Source organism: Astyanax mexicanus, chromosome 23 (genome assembly GCF_023375975.1).
Source record: "Astyanax mexicanus isolate ESR-SI-001 chromosome 23, AstMex3_surface, whole genome shotgun sequence".
NCBI lineage: Eukaryota > Metazoa > Chordata > Actinopteri > Characiformes > Acestrorhamphidae > Astyanax > Astyanax mexicanus.
In genome coordinates, this window is record NC_064430.1 from 20,058,572 (window position 1) to 20,074,680 (window position 16,109).

General features: G+C 37.8%; 1 protein-coding gene across 1 annotated transcript in view; it reads right to left on the reverse strand.

The window, feature by feature from the left end:
• Positions 1-16,109, reverse strand: part of sh3bp4a (SH3-domain binding protein 4a) — a 62,983-nt gene that overhangs the window by 34,866 nt on the left and 12,008 nt on the right. The window contains exon 2 of the mRNA XM_007238294.4: positions 15-201. Within this exon, the coding sequence (XP_007238356.2) occupies positions 15-135 (121 nt within the window). The 5' untranslated portion in view covers positions 136-201. The remainder of the gene's footprint in view (positions 1-14; positions 202-16,109) is intronic.

A 16,109-nucleotide genomic window follows, 5' to 3' on the forward strand; every position in this document is an offset into this window, starting at 1 on the left:
TAACATAAACTGACCTTTGACATCTGTTAGACTGGCCTCGGATAAGCCGTCACTGAGGTCAATCAGCGTGCCCTCAGACTTGCAGCGTGGAAGGGCATTGTTGTTGTTGCTCACACGAATCCGATGGGCCGCCATGTTGTTGCTAGCCTTGCTCACGTTACTTCTCCATTGCTCCAGTCATTGGCAGCTGTCCATCTCAGGCTGTGAACAGAAGCACAGGGAAAACCGTGATTAACCTTGTTTTGTAGGATAACAGCTTCAGTCATCCCTGGAGAGAAGCCACAATCAGATTAGACGGTCATTAACATGAAAACACTTTGGAAAGATTGCAGGGGGAGATTAGCGGAATTAGCAGAATATTGCTTTAATGAGAAGCAGGTATACATAATAATGAAGGATTTTCTGCAGGATAAGAGAGAGAAAACAAAAGAACTGTAATTGTTTTTCACTTTATTGCATTCCTTTTGTCTTGTCTTGTTTTCTTGGGTTTTTTTTGTTCAAGACAATAAGTGAATTTGTGCATATGGCTTACAGATTCATTTATTATATACACAGTCAAGTCACATTATTATGACCACCTCCTCATTTCTGCATTCACTGTCTATCCTATCAGCTCCACTGAGCATATAGACAAGCCCGTTGCAACAGGGCAAGCAAACCAATCAATTGCCTAGGGGCCTGAGCTGAACAACAGGTCATGAATTAAACGCCCGCCTTTAATTCTGTGACAGTCAATGTAGGAATGTACAGACATTGTTATGGGAATCACCCTCAAGAAGGGCACCTCCCATTAGTTGTTAACAGTAGCTAGTCAGCCAGGTTTGTGATTTCTGCACATGGCAAAATATGTGTGGGTTGGAGATGTAAAAAACTAATTTCCAATAGATATTCCAGAAAAAGAACATATTAAAATGTTGGGCATCTATTTTAATAATAATGGCTGTTCTGATTATAACTGGAAACAGAAAGAAGAGATTATAAAAGAAGAAGTAAGTTCGCTAATAATAATTTAAGCTATAAAACCAAAATATTTCTGATTCAAACTTATATCTTATCTAAAATGTATTTTCTGTCCTGTATTTTTCCTCCAAAATGAATTTTGCGTTAAAAAATAAATAAAAAATGCTATGACATTGTCTGGAGCACAACAAGAGAAGTCTCTAAAAGAGAAATTATTTTTAAGAGTAGGGATCTTGGTGGCCTAGGCGTGAAAGATTTGTGTATCAAAACCAAAATTGGCATAGGCAAGCTGAATGGGTAGGTAATATCTCTAATTGGAAAGACAAAAAAGAAAAAAACAAGATCAGCTTTCCCATATTTTAAAATATTGTATTCTGATTTCATTAATGAACATACATTTTTAAATATTAATTGGATATTGGACACTGGTAAAAATATATATAAAATTATTATAGATAATATATATGGTAAAAAAAATTATATTGAGACTTAAACATTGATAACAGTGATATAGTTATTAAGAACATTTTTAGTAAAAACCTCTTTGAAAAATTAAGAGACATAAGTTGTCTAATTTCAGTGAGAGGGCTGCCAGTAAGGTCAGTTTTAAGGTGGAGTTGTTTTGCCAAAACAGTAAAATGCCCAATGTCTCAATGTCAAGAGGATGAAACACTAGAACACACTTCCTTTTGGAGTGTTATCGATCTAGAGAAGTGTGGGATAAATGAAAATCAATGAAACTTTACATTTCTATTCATTTTAAATCTGTAGCCTATGGTATATCGTGGAAAACTCACTGTAGAATGACAATTGACCAGCAATTCGTATCCAGTGATTGTGTTTTTAAACAGATTATTACAGAATTAAAAAGCAGAAGGACCTTGGACTGTCAAAATGATAAAAGTAATGCATGGGACTACAAGTATATTTAGTATTTCCTCAGTGCTGATTTTTAAAAATGATTGTGTGATTTATGTAAATGTTTATTATACTATACTGTACTGGAATAGGAAGTTTTCTATGTATGTGATGAATATTAATTATCAATAAATTTTCTCTTTACAAAAAAAAAAAGCAAAACATGAACCTTAAGCAATCATGAAGCCAAAAAAGAAAAGATAGAAACCTGCCTGGCAATGAGTGAATCATATAGAGCAGTTCTGCTGGAGTTTTAACCACTGTTCACCCACTGTTCACTCTATTAGACACTTTCAGTTTTACCTACAGTACTTGGTCCTTCTTGTAGACGTAAAGTGAGAGAGATAAGCTTATCTGTTGCTGCACGTTTTGCGTTGGTCATTCTTTAGACCTTGACTTTGGCCAAAGGACACTGTTAGCTGGATATTTTTGTTCGTTGGACAAGTCTCAGTCAATTCTCGGTCCAGAAGTGATACTGAGGTGTTTAAAAACTCCAGCAGCGCTGCTGTGCCTGATCCCCTCAGTGTCACTGCAGTGCTGCAATAACCCACTCTAGGGGTGGACGATACAGCCCTAAAATAATATCACGATATTTCATGGTATTATCGCGATAACGATACTCTTGACGATATGACAAAATACTGAATAAAAAAAAAATGATTTCAAGAATACACTACTGCACCAAAATGAATATTACATTTTCTTATTGCAAATGATATTATATGGCACACCCCTAACTGAGATATTAAAAAATACAAGAAATTTATCAGATTTGTAACAGTCAATAATCCAGAATGTCATGGCACTAATAATGCGCTCTACATATCTCCATATATCCAGTATTAAATAAAAAAAAAAAAATGATACTGGACAGAATCTGTTTCTAGTAGATATATAATGGGAAATGAGAACAGTGTGATTTTTTCTTTTGCTAAAAACAGCAAAAAAGTAGCACCCTGCCCTGATGTAATAATTAGGGGTGGGTGATATGGCACGATATTTCAGAGTAAAATATTGTTCACGATATAAAAAAAAATTGACAATATTATCGTGTATGATATGATATGGCACACCCCTAACCCACTCCAAATAATAGCTGCTCTGTGGTGGTCCAGCCTTATTTATGAGAACACCCATAACTTTACCATTACTTCAGCGCTGAGCTAAAAAGATTACAGCCTTCTATCAATATGAGAAAGTGGTTCCTGTAGCCGCTCCGCAGTGAAGGAGCTATGTTTTCTCTGGCTCTAATTCAAAGCCACTGTCACCGGCCTGCAAAGCCTGTCTGAAACATCTGTCCCCTTTTATAAATTTCACCGGGGACGCGGGAGGAGTGCTGAAACAAGGTTTCCAGGAGCATCCATGGCCAGAGGCAGGAAAGAATGAGCTGGCAAATCCTCATGACCTACACTTGACGAAAAGCTGATGTGTTTTTCTTAAACAGCCCTACGGGAGCAGTACATCATTCCTCCATTAACCTCCCTTAAAATTCTGAGTTAATGGAGAGCCTGTCATCAAATGCAAGGGCAGTAAACATATTTTCCTCCATTAGCTTTCATTTAGAGATCCGAACAGGCAAAGAGCGTGTTGCGCATGTCGGGACAGCGCTTACGAAGAGCTTTTAAACAGTTGAACATGCGTCATTTGATGTACCTTTAAAAATAAACGTAGAAACAAATGGTATTGTTATTATATCCAGCAAGACGTCTTGTGTGCCCAGCCTGGACTGAGTCACTAAACTACAAGGTACTGTAGGAAATGAAGAGTCTGTGCAGTGTGTTATGAATAGATGTTGCTTGAGGGCAAAATATCAACTCACACTTAAGGAACCTTAAGACCATGACTTTCTTTTAAGTCACAGGGCTTCTGCACACAACTGTAGTTGCCGAAATAAGCACATTTAATGATTAATAAAAGTTTTGTTAAAAAAATATGATTAAAATAACACTGGTGAGATATGTTGTTTAATTAGATTGGCACTGCTGAGGTGAATTCATGACAAAAAATAGCAATGCTGAGTTAGCTAGCTAGCTAGCTAAAAGCTTGACTAGAACAGCACAGCTGAGGTTCATTCATGACAAAAACAGCAATGCTGAGGTAGTTAGCTAGCTAAACGCTTGACTAGAATAGAACAGCTAAGGTTCAATCATGACAAAAATAGCAATGCTGAGGTAGCTAGCTAGCTAGCTAAAAGCTTGACTAGAACAGCACAGCTGAGGTTCATTCATGACAAAAATAGCAATGCTGAGGTAGCTAGCTAGCTAAAAGTTTGACTAGAACAGCACAGCCGAGGAACATTCATGACAAAAATAGCAATGCTGAGGTAGCTGGCTAGCTAAAACTTTGACTAGAATAGAACAGCCAAGGTTCATTCATGACAAAAATAGCAATACTGAGGTAGCTAGCTTGCTAGCTAAAACTTTAACTAGAATTGCATAACTGAGGTTAATTTGTGACACAAATAGTATTCCTGAGGTAGCTAGCTAGCTAAAAGTTTGAATAGAACAGCACAGCTGAGGTTCATTAATGACAAAAACAGTAATGCTGAGGTAGTTAGCTAGCTAAACGCTTGACTAGAATAGAACAGCTAAGGTTCAATCATGACAAAAATAGCAATGCTGAGGGAGCTAGCAAGCTAAAACTTTGACTAGAATAGCACAGCTAAGGTTTATTCATGACAAAAATAGCAATACTGAGGTAGCTAGCTTGCTAGCTAAAGGTTTGACTAAAATTGCATAACTCAGGTTAATTTGTGACACAAATAGTATTCCTGAGGTAGCTAGCTAGCTAAAAGTTTGAATAGAACAGCACAGCTGAGGTTCATTAATGACAAAAACAGCAATGCTGAGGTAGTTAGCTAGCTAAAAGTTTGACTAGAATAGCACAGCAAAGGTACATTTATGACAAAAATAGCAATGCTGAGGTAGCTAGCTAGCTAAAGGCTTTACAAGAATAACAAAGCCAAAGTACACTCAAAACAAAAAAGCAATGCTGTGGGAGCTAGCTAGCTAAACATTTGACTAGAATAGGACAGCTAAGGTTCAATCATGAAAAAATAACAATGCTGAGGTAGCTAGTTGACTAAACATTTGATTAGAATATCACAGCCAAGGTACATTCAGGAAAAAATAGCAATACTGAGGAAGCTAGCTAGCTAAAAGTTTGACTAGAATATTACAGCTGAGGTTCATTCGTGACAAAAATAGCAATGCTGAGGTAGCTAGCTACCCTAATGTTTGATTAGAATATCACAGCTGAGGTTAATTTGTGACAAAATAGCAATGCTAAGGTAGCTATCTATCTAAAAAATGAACTAGAGCAGCACAGCTAAGGTAAATTTTAAATGGTATTTTAAAAAGTATTTTAAATGGTAACTTTGTGTTTGCTTTTAGTTGTTTTTAGGCCATTTAATCTATTCACTGGTGAAAACAGAGTCAAATTAATTGAAAATGTGTAAAAATCTATAGTTTTTGATGTTAAGAAGTTTTCAGGCTTTAGCGTACTGTTTCTTTGTGTACAGTATGGCCAAGGATTTTTACAATTTCGGCCCATTCCAACACCCATTTCAAACACCCATTTAGAATATACGATAAATTGGTCATTAATCGGCTATTATAAATATTCTTAATTTATGAAATACGATTTTTTATTATTTTTTGCTAAACTACCACTTGCACGTAAACTGTAGTTTGGCTTAGGGAATGACAGCATTTACAGCAACATATGGCGTTCATGCATGATTGCTTCAACTTCTGGCTGAGAAGATTGGCAATATTAATCTAGACCCTGACGTGACAGACATGCAAAACACGGGGTGCGATGTAACACAAGCCGTAATTAGTCCGGCTAAATCACCGGGTTGCTCATCCAAGGTCACGACAGCGGCGGAGTATTCTCAGCCACTTATGTGGCAATAACTCTGGTTCCTCGGCATAATTAAGGCCGCTAAATTATGGAGATTTAATGGCTAGGCACTTTCTCCAGACTGCTTTTTGGCTTCTGATTGCTCTATTGCACTTGGGGGGGCTAAATTAAACATATATTCACCCCTGTGGTATTGACTCACTATGGCAGGTAATGTCATCATATTATAATGTGATAGCCTAGTGTACACTCAGGAATAAGGGTACCAATGTGTCACTGTTGCAGTTGTTTATTATTTAAGCAGTATATTACCAAATTTATACACTATGGCCCAATCGCATTTCATTTTTGTACCCCTACCCCTTGTTTTCGAGTGTAACTCTTTCCCTTGGAACAAAGGGAAGAGATGAAATCCTCCCCTTAATACTTGGATTAACCCTTAAACCATCTGATACAGATAACTAACTATATTTGCTAGCAGTGGAGCGCTAAAGTTCAGCAACCTAGCTGCTGCTTAACTAGTTAACTTTAGGGCAGCATATGACTTCAGAAAGGGGGCAGGTGGTGTGGCAATTAATTATTATTGTCCAATCCTTTATTCCTCTGTGATGGGGAGCTTAAATTAGCTTTTATTAAGTTTTATTTTATGTTATTTTTCAGTTTCACCTAAAATGCTGCAGACTCTGACATTTATTGCACCATTTAAGGTGGAACAGGAAAGTTAGCTTGCTAGCTAGCTACTGAGACAAACTACTAGCAATTTTTAAGCTTGTTATGAAGAAAATGCGCATAAAATATTGGAACTACACCTTAAACTATGGTAATCTAGTGATTATCGCAATTTTAACGAGAAAAACACTCAAATTTGTAGGTTTCTTTGGTCGTTTGTGCCACCATCTTGCCAGTGATTTTCATAACCCTCTGTTTTGAGTATACCTCTGAAAAATCTCATTTTGAATAGTCATTTAGCCTAAAAAACTTTCACCTTACCCCTCCAGTCTAACAATAATTGGGACACCCTACCACAAGGCATGCATGCCCAAAGCAAAGCAGTAGGGCTAAATCAAGATTTGAAATGGGTTTGGGCCTATATGTCATAACACACGTGTGCAAATGTACACACACACAGACAGATTGTCTTGTAGAGTGGTACTGCCAACAGAATAAGACTATGAAGCAGATAAACATGTTTATTGGCACTGTGTCCAATGCCAGGTGTGGACTAAATAGCAGTGTATTAATCCCCCCAGCATTGGCGCAGTGGATCTGTGTTCTTTTACTAAGTCAGTTTCGGGGGAGAAGAGTCTTAGGGAGTCTAGAGTGTCTATGTTTCAATAACAATATAAATATTTGACAGCACATATCAATAATGCATCGCAACGAAAACAATAAGATATTACAATATTCATATTATCACTGATTGCCATCAAATCCTTATAGCAATGCTTCAAAATCTAATACAAAGCTTTCAGTGGACAGTTATTCCAACAAAAACAGAATAAACTGTGTTGAATAAGCAGATGTGTCAAGAATTTTGTCAAATAATGTCCTTGGGATGTGAATGCCATCAATCTTAAATGTACACACTTGAACATTCAAGGTAAAGATCCATTCTTTTAAAACACACAGCAATCTCTTTGTGAGTAAATTCATAAGCATTTTGACCTGCACTTTACTTGCTGTTTTATTTTCATCCCTCTTTACTCCCATTCGCTCAACTTCATTTTCACCCCTATCTAAATCCAATCTTCCCTTTGTCCTACAGCCACTAAACTGCATGCACTCCTTCAGGGCAGCTCCCCAAGCTGCAATGCACAGCCACACTGACCCACACAATTTATTTGCAGTGTTTTCATCCCTTGTTCCTTGATTCATTTGCCCCACAGTCAACAAACTGCTTGTACGGCTTCAGGGCAGGTCCCTAAGCTTCAACCCTTATTCCACCCATTCACCTACACAACCATTCTGCGACTCCTTTACGAGATTTACTTTTCTTTTTAAAAAATATATGTTTTTGAGAATCAATACAGTACTGCATGCCCAACACACACACACACACACAATATCACAATACTTAGAAATATATTGCTACTGTCTTACATGCCTAGTATGTACTGACCAGTGAATACTGGCAACAATCAGTATGACAATTCAATAATTTAGAATATCAATACAGTAACATGACTATTATTTTTCTTTTTTTAAGAGATTATTTATCGGATTAAAGACGTCGCATAATTGGGCGCTGAGCGGTCCAGCGGGCTAAGCGCTGCCACTATGATCAGGAGATCGCTTGTTCGAATCCCAGTCATGCAGCTTGCCATCAGCTGTCGGAGTCCAGAGAGAACACAATTGGCCATGCATGTATACATGGAGGTATTCTATTCTCGATTGAGCTTCTGATTGGACAGGCTTAATATTAACGTGTCTATTGCCAGGAACCACTGGAACCAAATAATCAGAATTAGTCACTTCAACAGTCAGTGGGGGTGATCGAAATTATGTCATGGTCTCGAGCCTCGAGAAAAAAAGTAAAAAAAATGAATCGATGATCCCTCCCTCTAAGCTACGCAAGCATGTGCGCGCTACGCAAATGGCACAGCACACTGTATCCGACGCCGCGGACATTGGGACTGCTAAAAGAGCAGCCCTTTCTCCAGAGAATGTGGACATTCTCATCTTCTTAAGAAAAAACTTGAAAATATAAAAATAACAGTGGTTTTGTCTAGCCTCAAATATGTTAATAGTTTTGGTACCTTAAGGAGCATCTTTCTCTCAGATAAAGTTAATAATATATCTTTGTTAAAGAAAAAAACTTGTCATTCTCAGGGGCAGAGTCTTATTTTTCATGTTTAACTGTTATAGTTGGATAGAGTTCAGTTTGTTAAGGCTCTAATTGTTCTATTATTTTGTACATAACTGTTCCTGTATTTTTTTATTATTATTTTGTTATGTTGCACATTGCTGTTTTAATAGTGCACACTGCTTCTACCAAAAAAATGCCACTAGATGCATTACATTTACATTTTATCTTAATTAAATTATTTAAATTTGACCATTAGTGCCTAATGTGGTGTATTACAGATCACTTGTATCACTTTGCATCACTTGTATCAAGCCCACCTTTTGAAATAAGATATTGTAACTTTGATGAATCAAACCAATGACTGACCATAGACTAATCTAAAACTGGCAGTCGTGACCCTAAAATTGGAAATAAAATCGAATCGAGGATTTAGAGAATCGTGACACCCCTAACAGTCAGTAGTTTTAATGTCATGCTTGATTTTATATTTGTATGTGATCTGAAACTCTGAAAGTGTATCTCTAAAGGCAGGGAAAGCTTGTTTGGTGAAGTAGGCTATTCTTTCATCTTTAGTCTTTTTAGTCTTTTCTCTCGCTGCACCCTGGATGTGTAGGTGGATTAGCGAGGCCTTCAAAGGAAGCGCTCGCATCAGGTATGTTTTTTTATAATCTCCAGCAAAGGAACTCTCACACGGGTACAGCTTTTGAGTGTCCATCCACTTTAATGGCTGGCATGAAGTGGGTCAAACAACACCGCATGGCTTTCATATATTCCCCCTCAAAGGAACCTAAAAAGTGCTCTTCTGCTTTCACGCGTGATTCATAATTCAAACCTCCAGGAGCTGCAAGTTCGCTTTTTCAAAGCTGGAAACAAAAAAATACAATGCCACGTCCCTCCCACACCATCAACGCATCAGCCTCCATTAGCCAGTGGGGATTTTTACGTTCTGAGGCAATTGCATGTGTTTTATAGCTTATTCCTCTAACATCGCTAACAGCACTCACACCGGTAACGCTGCTGACCACTGCTGCTGTCTGTGCTGAATATTTCACTCACCTCAGAGCAGAAGAGCAACTGGAGAAGAGAATCAGTATAAAACATTAAGCGCATGCTGTGGTGGCAAATCGATGCTTATATTTCACTGTGCTTGTGGCGAGTTGCTGCGGTTTTGCTCGAGGCAGACAAGGTTTACAATCAGATTTATTCACAGTTGTAAACTTGGGTTCAGACGGGATGAAGGGGTGGGCAATATCATACAGAAATTAAATATATATTAGGATATTAAGTCTTGTAATTTTTACAATACGTGCATCAATTTTAGAAGATTTTTACATTTTAACTGCTGCCCAAACCACACAAAATTACCCACACACTATTCCCTGTAAAAAAAAAGTACTTATAAGTTAAAGAAGTTAAAACATCTATTGCCAGGCGTGAAAAAGTGGGAATAAGTGGAACATTTTGGAAGGTGTGCGTCCTATTACATGTAGTGTAAAATTAATACATAATTTAAGTGCTATTTATATTTGACATGGTTAGCACCGCTTATTGCCAGTAAATGCCGCCCAGCAGTGCTACAGTGAGGAACCCTGAGTGTTCCGGTAAGCCTGGACACTATCAGCTAGTGGTTTATCCCACGTACCTTGTTTTAACATGGCAAACATGCAGGCTACAGTCTGATATACTCGCCACTGAAAGTCGGAAGAGCTAGCGCTAGCAGCTAGTGCTAATACTGCTCTTGCCTTAGTGCAGGAGAAACTTTACTGAAACTCCTGTATAACACTGTACTTCGGCAGAGTGGCTTAACCGCTCCTTACAACCTAACTCTTAAAATTCATACATAAAGCACACCAGATTTTAAGGTGCACTGTCGATTTTTGGGAAAATTAAAGGATTTATAGCTTTTTGAGAGCTAAAATGAGTGTATTATACAATAAATCTTGTATTTACCCAATATATTGTTAAAGTTTTTCAAATGTTTTTCAAATGTACCAAAAATACATGCCCATATATTTATTTATTTATTTATTTGTAAGTATATCTTATGTTTGAGTTCTGAGATCCCGGTGTGGATGTGTGTACCTACGAGAAAATGCTCTGAAAGTGTTTAAAGTGCAGCATCTGGGATTTGAAACCCTCTGGAATGAATTATTAGCTCTACTGAAGCCTCGCAAGGCAAACAACGTACTTCCACTCCAGCAGCCCCTCAGCCGACTTCAAACAGCTACTGCTCCTATCGTGGAGTCTCAGCTGCATTAATTAGCGCTTCTGGTTTGCGCTTCACACATACGACAGCCAACATCAAAACCAAAACAGTCTTTTAGCTCTGCTGCTAGTTCAGCAGAGAGCTAAAACTGCGCTAGCTACCTTTCGCTAATGTATTAATGAGGCGCAGTTACTTATCCTGGATGGCAGGCGCGATAATGGGGATGATTTGGTGTATTCAGGGGGAAGTAATAAAACCTAATATCACTTCTGACAGGTGGGCTAGGCGCGCTAGGCTAATATGATTTGCAGTGGGTTCTTAGACCTCAGTAAATTCCACCTCCTCGTTCGGCCCTGTTTTTTTTTTTTTTTCAGGGACTAAGTCATTTCTCCCTCGGTTGCCCTCCGTTTCACTTTGCACCGGTAAAACTAAAAGGGTTTACCGGGGTGAAGTGTGCAGCGTTTGGGGAATTGGAGCAGAGCCTGCTAATTTCATATGCCAGTGACCTGATGCTAATTGCAAGGGAGTCAATTATGTAAACAGTCAGACTGTCTCTGACACTGAAAATGCCACCAAATGAGCCTGAACGAACATGAAACTTTATCAAATTGCAGCCAAACAAGATGACAGTCTTTATTATCACAGATATTAACAAAAGTTTTGGGTCATTGTCCTGCTCATTCATTATTTTTTTCTGAAAGAAATAGTAATAAAAAGAGTTTTTCCTGCACTTGTTTAAGTAGTTGTCTCCAATTATTGATGCACTCTCAAGAGGGGTTTCAGGTTAGTGTTGTGATACTCACTGTACTGGACTGATTGTTGTACTTTTGAAAGGGGTATTTAATTAGTGTTCTGATACTTAGGCCCTGATATTTTAAAAACTGAGGTTTTGTCTTCATTTTGGCCTTCCGTCCACACCAAAACAGCGTTTTCGGTCACTGTGAATGAAGCTTTTCGAAAATGCCTTCCAAGGGGGAGAACTCCACTAGCCATGGGATTGGAAAAACAAAGCTTGTGAGTCTATCTATCTAGCTTGTCAGCTTTTTTCTTTTTACATTAGCTTAGCCTGTGCATAATTAGATGGAAACATGGATAGCACCTGGATTGGTTCTGTTCTCTCTGCAATTTGCAGATTAATGATATGTTCACAGCTTAATTTAATGTTACTCTCATATTACCCAACACAGCAGAGACACCAAAATTAGCTGTGTGCAATTTTTTCCAAAACTTGCTGCGAACAGAGATTCTTGACCAGGTCTGGACGAACAAGCACCTGGTGGGATCATTTTAAAAAAGTAGTTTTTGCTGAGTAGTGGCGAGAAAACTTTCCAAATTTCTAAAGAATTCCTGCTCATTTCAGCTTTTTTTATTGGTGTAGCGTTTCTGTCTGGACGGGATATTTTTGAAAATGCTGCTCATGTGGACAAAGACCTCAGTTTTTAAAAACATATGGATTTGTGTGGACTGGGTCTTAGTGTACTGAGCTAAATGTTGTACTCTCTACAGGGGTATCTGGTTTGTGTTCTGATACTCACTGTACTGGGCTATGTGATGGACACTTGAGAATGGACTTTATTTAGTGTTCTGATGCTGTCTGTACTGAGCTGACTGCTGTACTCCTAAGAGGGGTATCCAGATAGTGTTCTAATACGACTTACTATGCTGGGCTGAGGGATTTATTCTTGAGAAGGGTATCTGGTTGGTGTTATGAAATTCACTGCACTGGGAGTCCAACTATAAATGAGCCTTAAGGTTCTTCTTTCAAATTCTAGTGTGGAATGTTTGGATACTTCAGATTTATGTGAAATTTATTTCAGTTTATTATTAAAAGATTTGCTGATTAATAACAAATGCTGACTGTGGAAATGTGCTGTAAGAGCTGATTAGATTGTGATAAAAAATGCTGCCTGGTACAGTCTGTGTAACTATGGTGTCAGCTTCAGCTCAATCAAACTGTATGAAACAAATACAAGGACAGGTGCCAATGTTACACACACACACACACACACCTCAACACACACACTGAAAACAGAATGAGGTGTGGATTAATGGCGGCTTAAGCAAATCCCCCAGTAAATTAACTGTGCTGGTCCAACCAGAGCAGCACTCATACATGAGCATTATGAACTCTCTCTTTCTCTCTCTCTTTTATTTCTTTCTTGTTCACTAAGGTGCTGTAACAGCAGCACTCTTCTCGCTTTACAACCTGCTCTCCTGCTTCTATTGTGGGCTATTGTTGCTTGCTAAATTGCTTGCTAAATGTAAAACAGAAGCAGACATTTCTCTCCCAGTGGCTCTGAATAAACTAAATACTTAAGGGTGAGAGAGAGAGAGAGAGAGAGAGAGAGAGAGAGAGAGCAAGAGAGATAGAGAGCCAGTGGCAGATTAGTGCACAGGCTACCCTAGGCTGCAGCCTTGGGGGGTCACTTTTTTATTATTATTATTATTAATTTATTTTCACTCAAAGTCTTTTCTGACTCTGATGTTGCATGGAAGTGTTTGAGAATTACAGCCAAGTATGTACATTTACATCACATACACTGCTGTTGTTTTATTAAATAATGATAATAATAAAAGCTTGGCAACCACAGCCATTCTTTTACAAAGCCTTCTCATTTCAGGGGCTCAAGAGTAACTGGACAAATAATCTCAAAATTTATTTTATGTGCTGCGTGGGCTGATCACTGTTTCCAGGTTCAAAGTAGCTCCACACCTCATTGGTAGAATTTGAAGTGCTGTGACATTAAAACAAGGCATTACTAACTTTAAAAGTGCACGAGAAGTTTATTAAAAACACTGTTTACATCCCATAACACAGGACAATGTCACCATCATTGTACTGACAATTAATTATATATATATATATATATATATATATATATATATATATATATATATATATATATATATATATATATTAGGGGTGTGTCATATCGTTTCATACGCAATAATATTGCCAACATTTTTGAATATCGTGAACGATATTATACCTTAAAAATATCGTGCCATATCACCCACCCTTACTTATCACATCAGGGTACTACTTTTTTTACTGTTTTTAGCAAAAGAAAAATTCACACTGTTCTTATTTTCTATTTTGTATCTACTAGAGACAGATTATATCTGTGCAGTGTCGATTGTTTTATTTTAATCCTGGATATATGGTGATATTTGGAGTGCATTATAAATATCATGACATTCTGGATCATTGACTTCTGTTACAAATCTGATCAAATTCTTGTATTTTTTAATATCTCAGGTAGGGGTGTGGCATAAATCATATGCAATAGTAAAATAAACATTTCATTTTGTTGCAGTAGTGTATTCCTGAAAAAAAAAAAAAACATTAATTTATATCGCCAAGAGTATCGTTATCACGAAAACATCATGAAATATCGTGATATTATTTTAGGGTCATATCGCCCACCCCTAATAAATATTATATATATATTATATATAGGCCTGGACAATAATTCGATATCGGTATTTATCGCGATAAGAAATGTTTCAATAACGGTGATATCACTTTTGTGGTATATCGATATGTATTATGTACAGAATCTGTCACGGACAGGCGTTTTTTACTGGCGTCAGCTCGCCGCAGAGCCAAACACATTCAGCCCCCATAGCTGTGCTACCTCAGTGCGTGATGACGCAATCACACAGGCACGTAGCCAGATAGGCTAGGCTAGGCTAGGTTAAAATGGCTAGGCTAGGCTAGGTTAGGTTCAGGTCCGCTCCGCTACGCATCTAAAATGTCTCGAAACGGAGCCGGGACGAGCGGATCCAAGGCTAGGGTAGACTCGGTTCGGTCAGCCGCTGTTTCGCTCGCCCATTCGCGCGTCCGCTCGCTCATCCGCGGCTCCGCTGGCCCAGCCGCGGGTCCGCTCGCTCATCCGCGCCTCCGCTCGCTCATCCGCGCCTCCGCTCGCTCATCCGCGGCTCCGCTCGCTCATCCGCGGCTCCGCTCGCTTGCCGCTTTGCTGCAAATTGTGCCGGTGAGTGGAGCCGACAAGCAGCGTAACGTTAATACATCTAATCTGTTCCACCACCTCAAGCATCTTCACTACATACAATATTTTCCTTATACTGACTGAAGCACTTTAATAGATTATGTTGAAACTAAGTTATTTAAAGTTTATGAATCATTTAGGTTTGTTTATTTGCCGTTGATATCATGTTGAATACCTCTTGTATTCTGGCTGAAGCACTTTAATAGATTATGTTGTCACTAAGTTATTTATAGTTGAAAAATCCTATAGGTTTGTTTATTTGATGGGAAAATCTTGTTGCTTTTATGTATATAAAGGCTTCTTGTATTATATATCCTAGTTAAAACACTTTTGTTTTAATCTGTTAAATTTGTTTACAATGAATAAGAAGCTCTGCCTCTGTTGTCATTTAAAGTTATTTTTATTTGTAATAGTTATATAGGCTTATGTTTGACAGGGATGTCATGTTATTATTTTGCTATATGCAAATAAAATTGAGCATTGATTTATTTTGACTACTTTTATTTCTAAAGTATTAAAGTTTTTTGTGAAAGGAGGTTTCAAAGACTTAAAAAACATTTTCATACAGTAGTAGGTACAGATTTCCATTAGATAGATTGATACAAAAAGTGCAAATACACAGTTAAATAATAATTTAAATTCGCAGTGCTGCAGAGATTGCAGGGATTCTTTTTCTGAGGCCTTCAAAGTATTTATCGATATCGAAATTATATCGTATCGACCGAAATTTAAGGAATGTATCGTGATATAAATTTTGGCCATATCGTCCAGCACTAATTATATATATATATATATATATACACATACACACATAGTAATAATAATACTTTTAAAAAGTGTTCTCCGGATTCTACCAATGAGATGTGGAGCTACTCTGAGCCTGGATAACGGTTTAAAAAGCGATTTATCAGGGCAAATTATGCCCCGAAGCCATCGATGTAAAGAGTGCTGGGCAAAAAGCAAAAAAAAATTACTGGATCTCAGAAAGCTGTAGGAGAGCGGAGGCGGAAAGTCCATTTTACATCAGAGTTCTCCTTTAATCTATCATAAGTTAACCAGGGTAAGGCTCTATAGAAGATTCCATGCATATCATTTGCATTTGGAAGCTGTTATGAACCTACTACATGAGGTTAAACAAACCATCATTAGCCTGAGAAAAGAAAACATAAAATAGATAGCAGAAATGTTCAAAGTGACCAAATTAACAGTTTGGTGAGCACAATAACCCAAAAAGACCCGGACGTCTACAGAAAACAAATTATTTATGGTAAAGTTCCTTTGTCCACCTACTTAAAAAATGTCTGGACCTAACTGTAAGTGATCCTCCATCATAGAGAAGTCA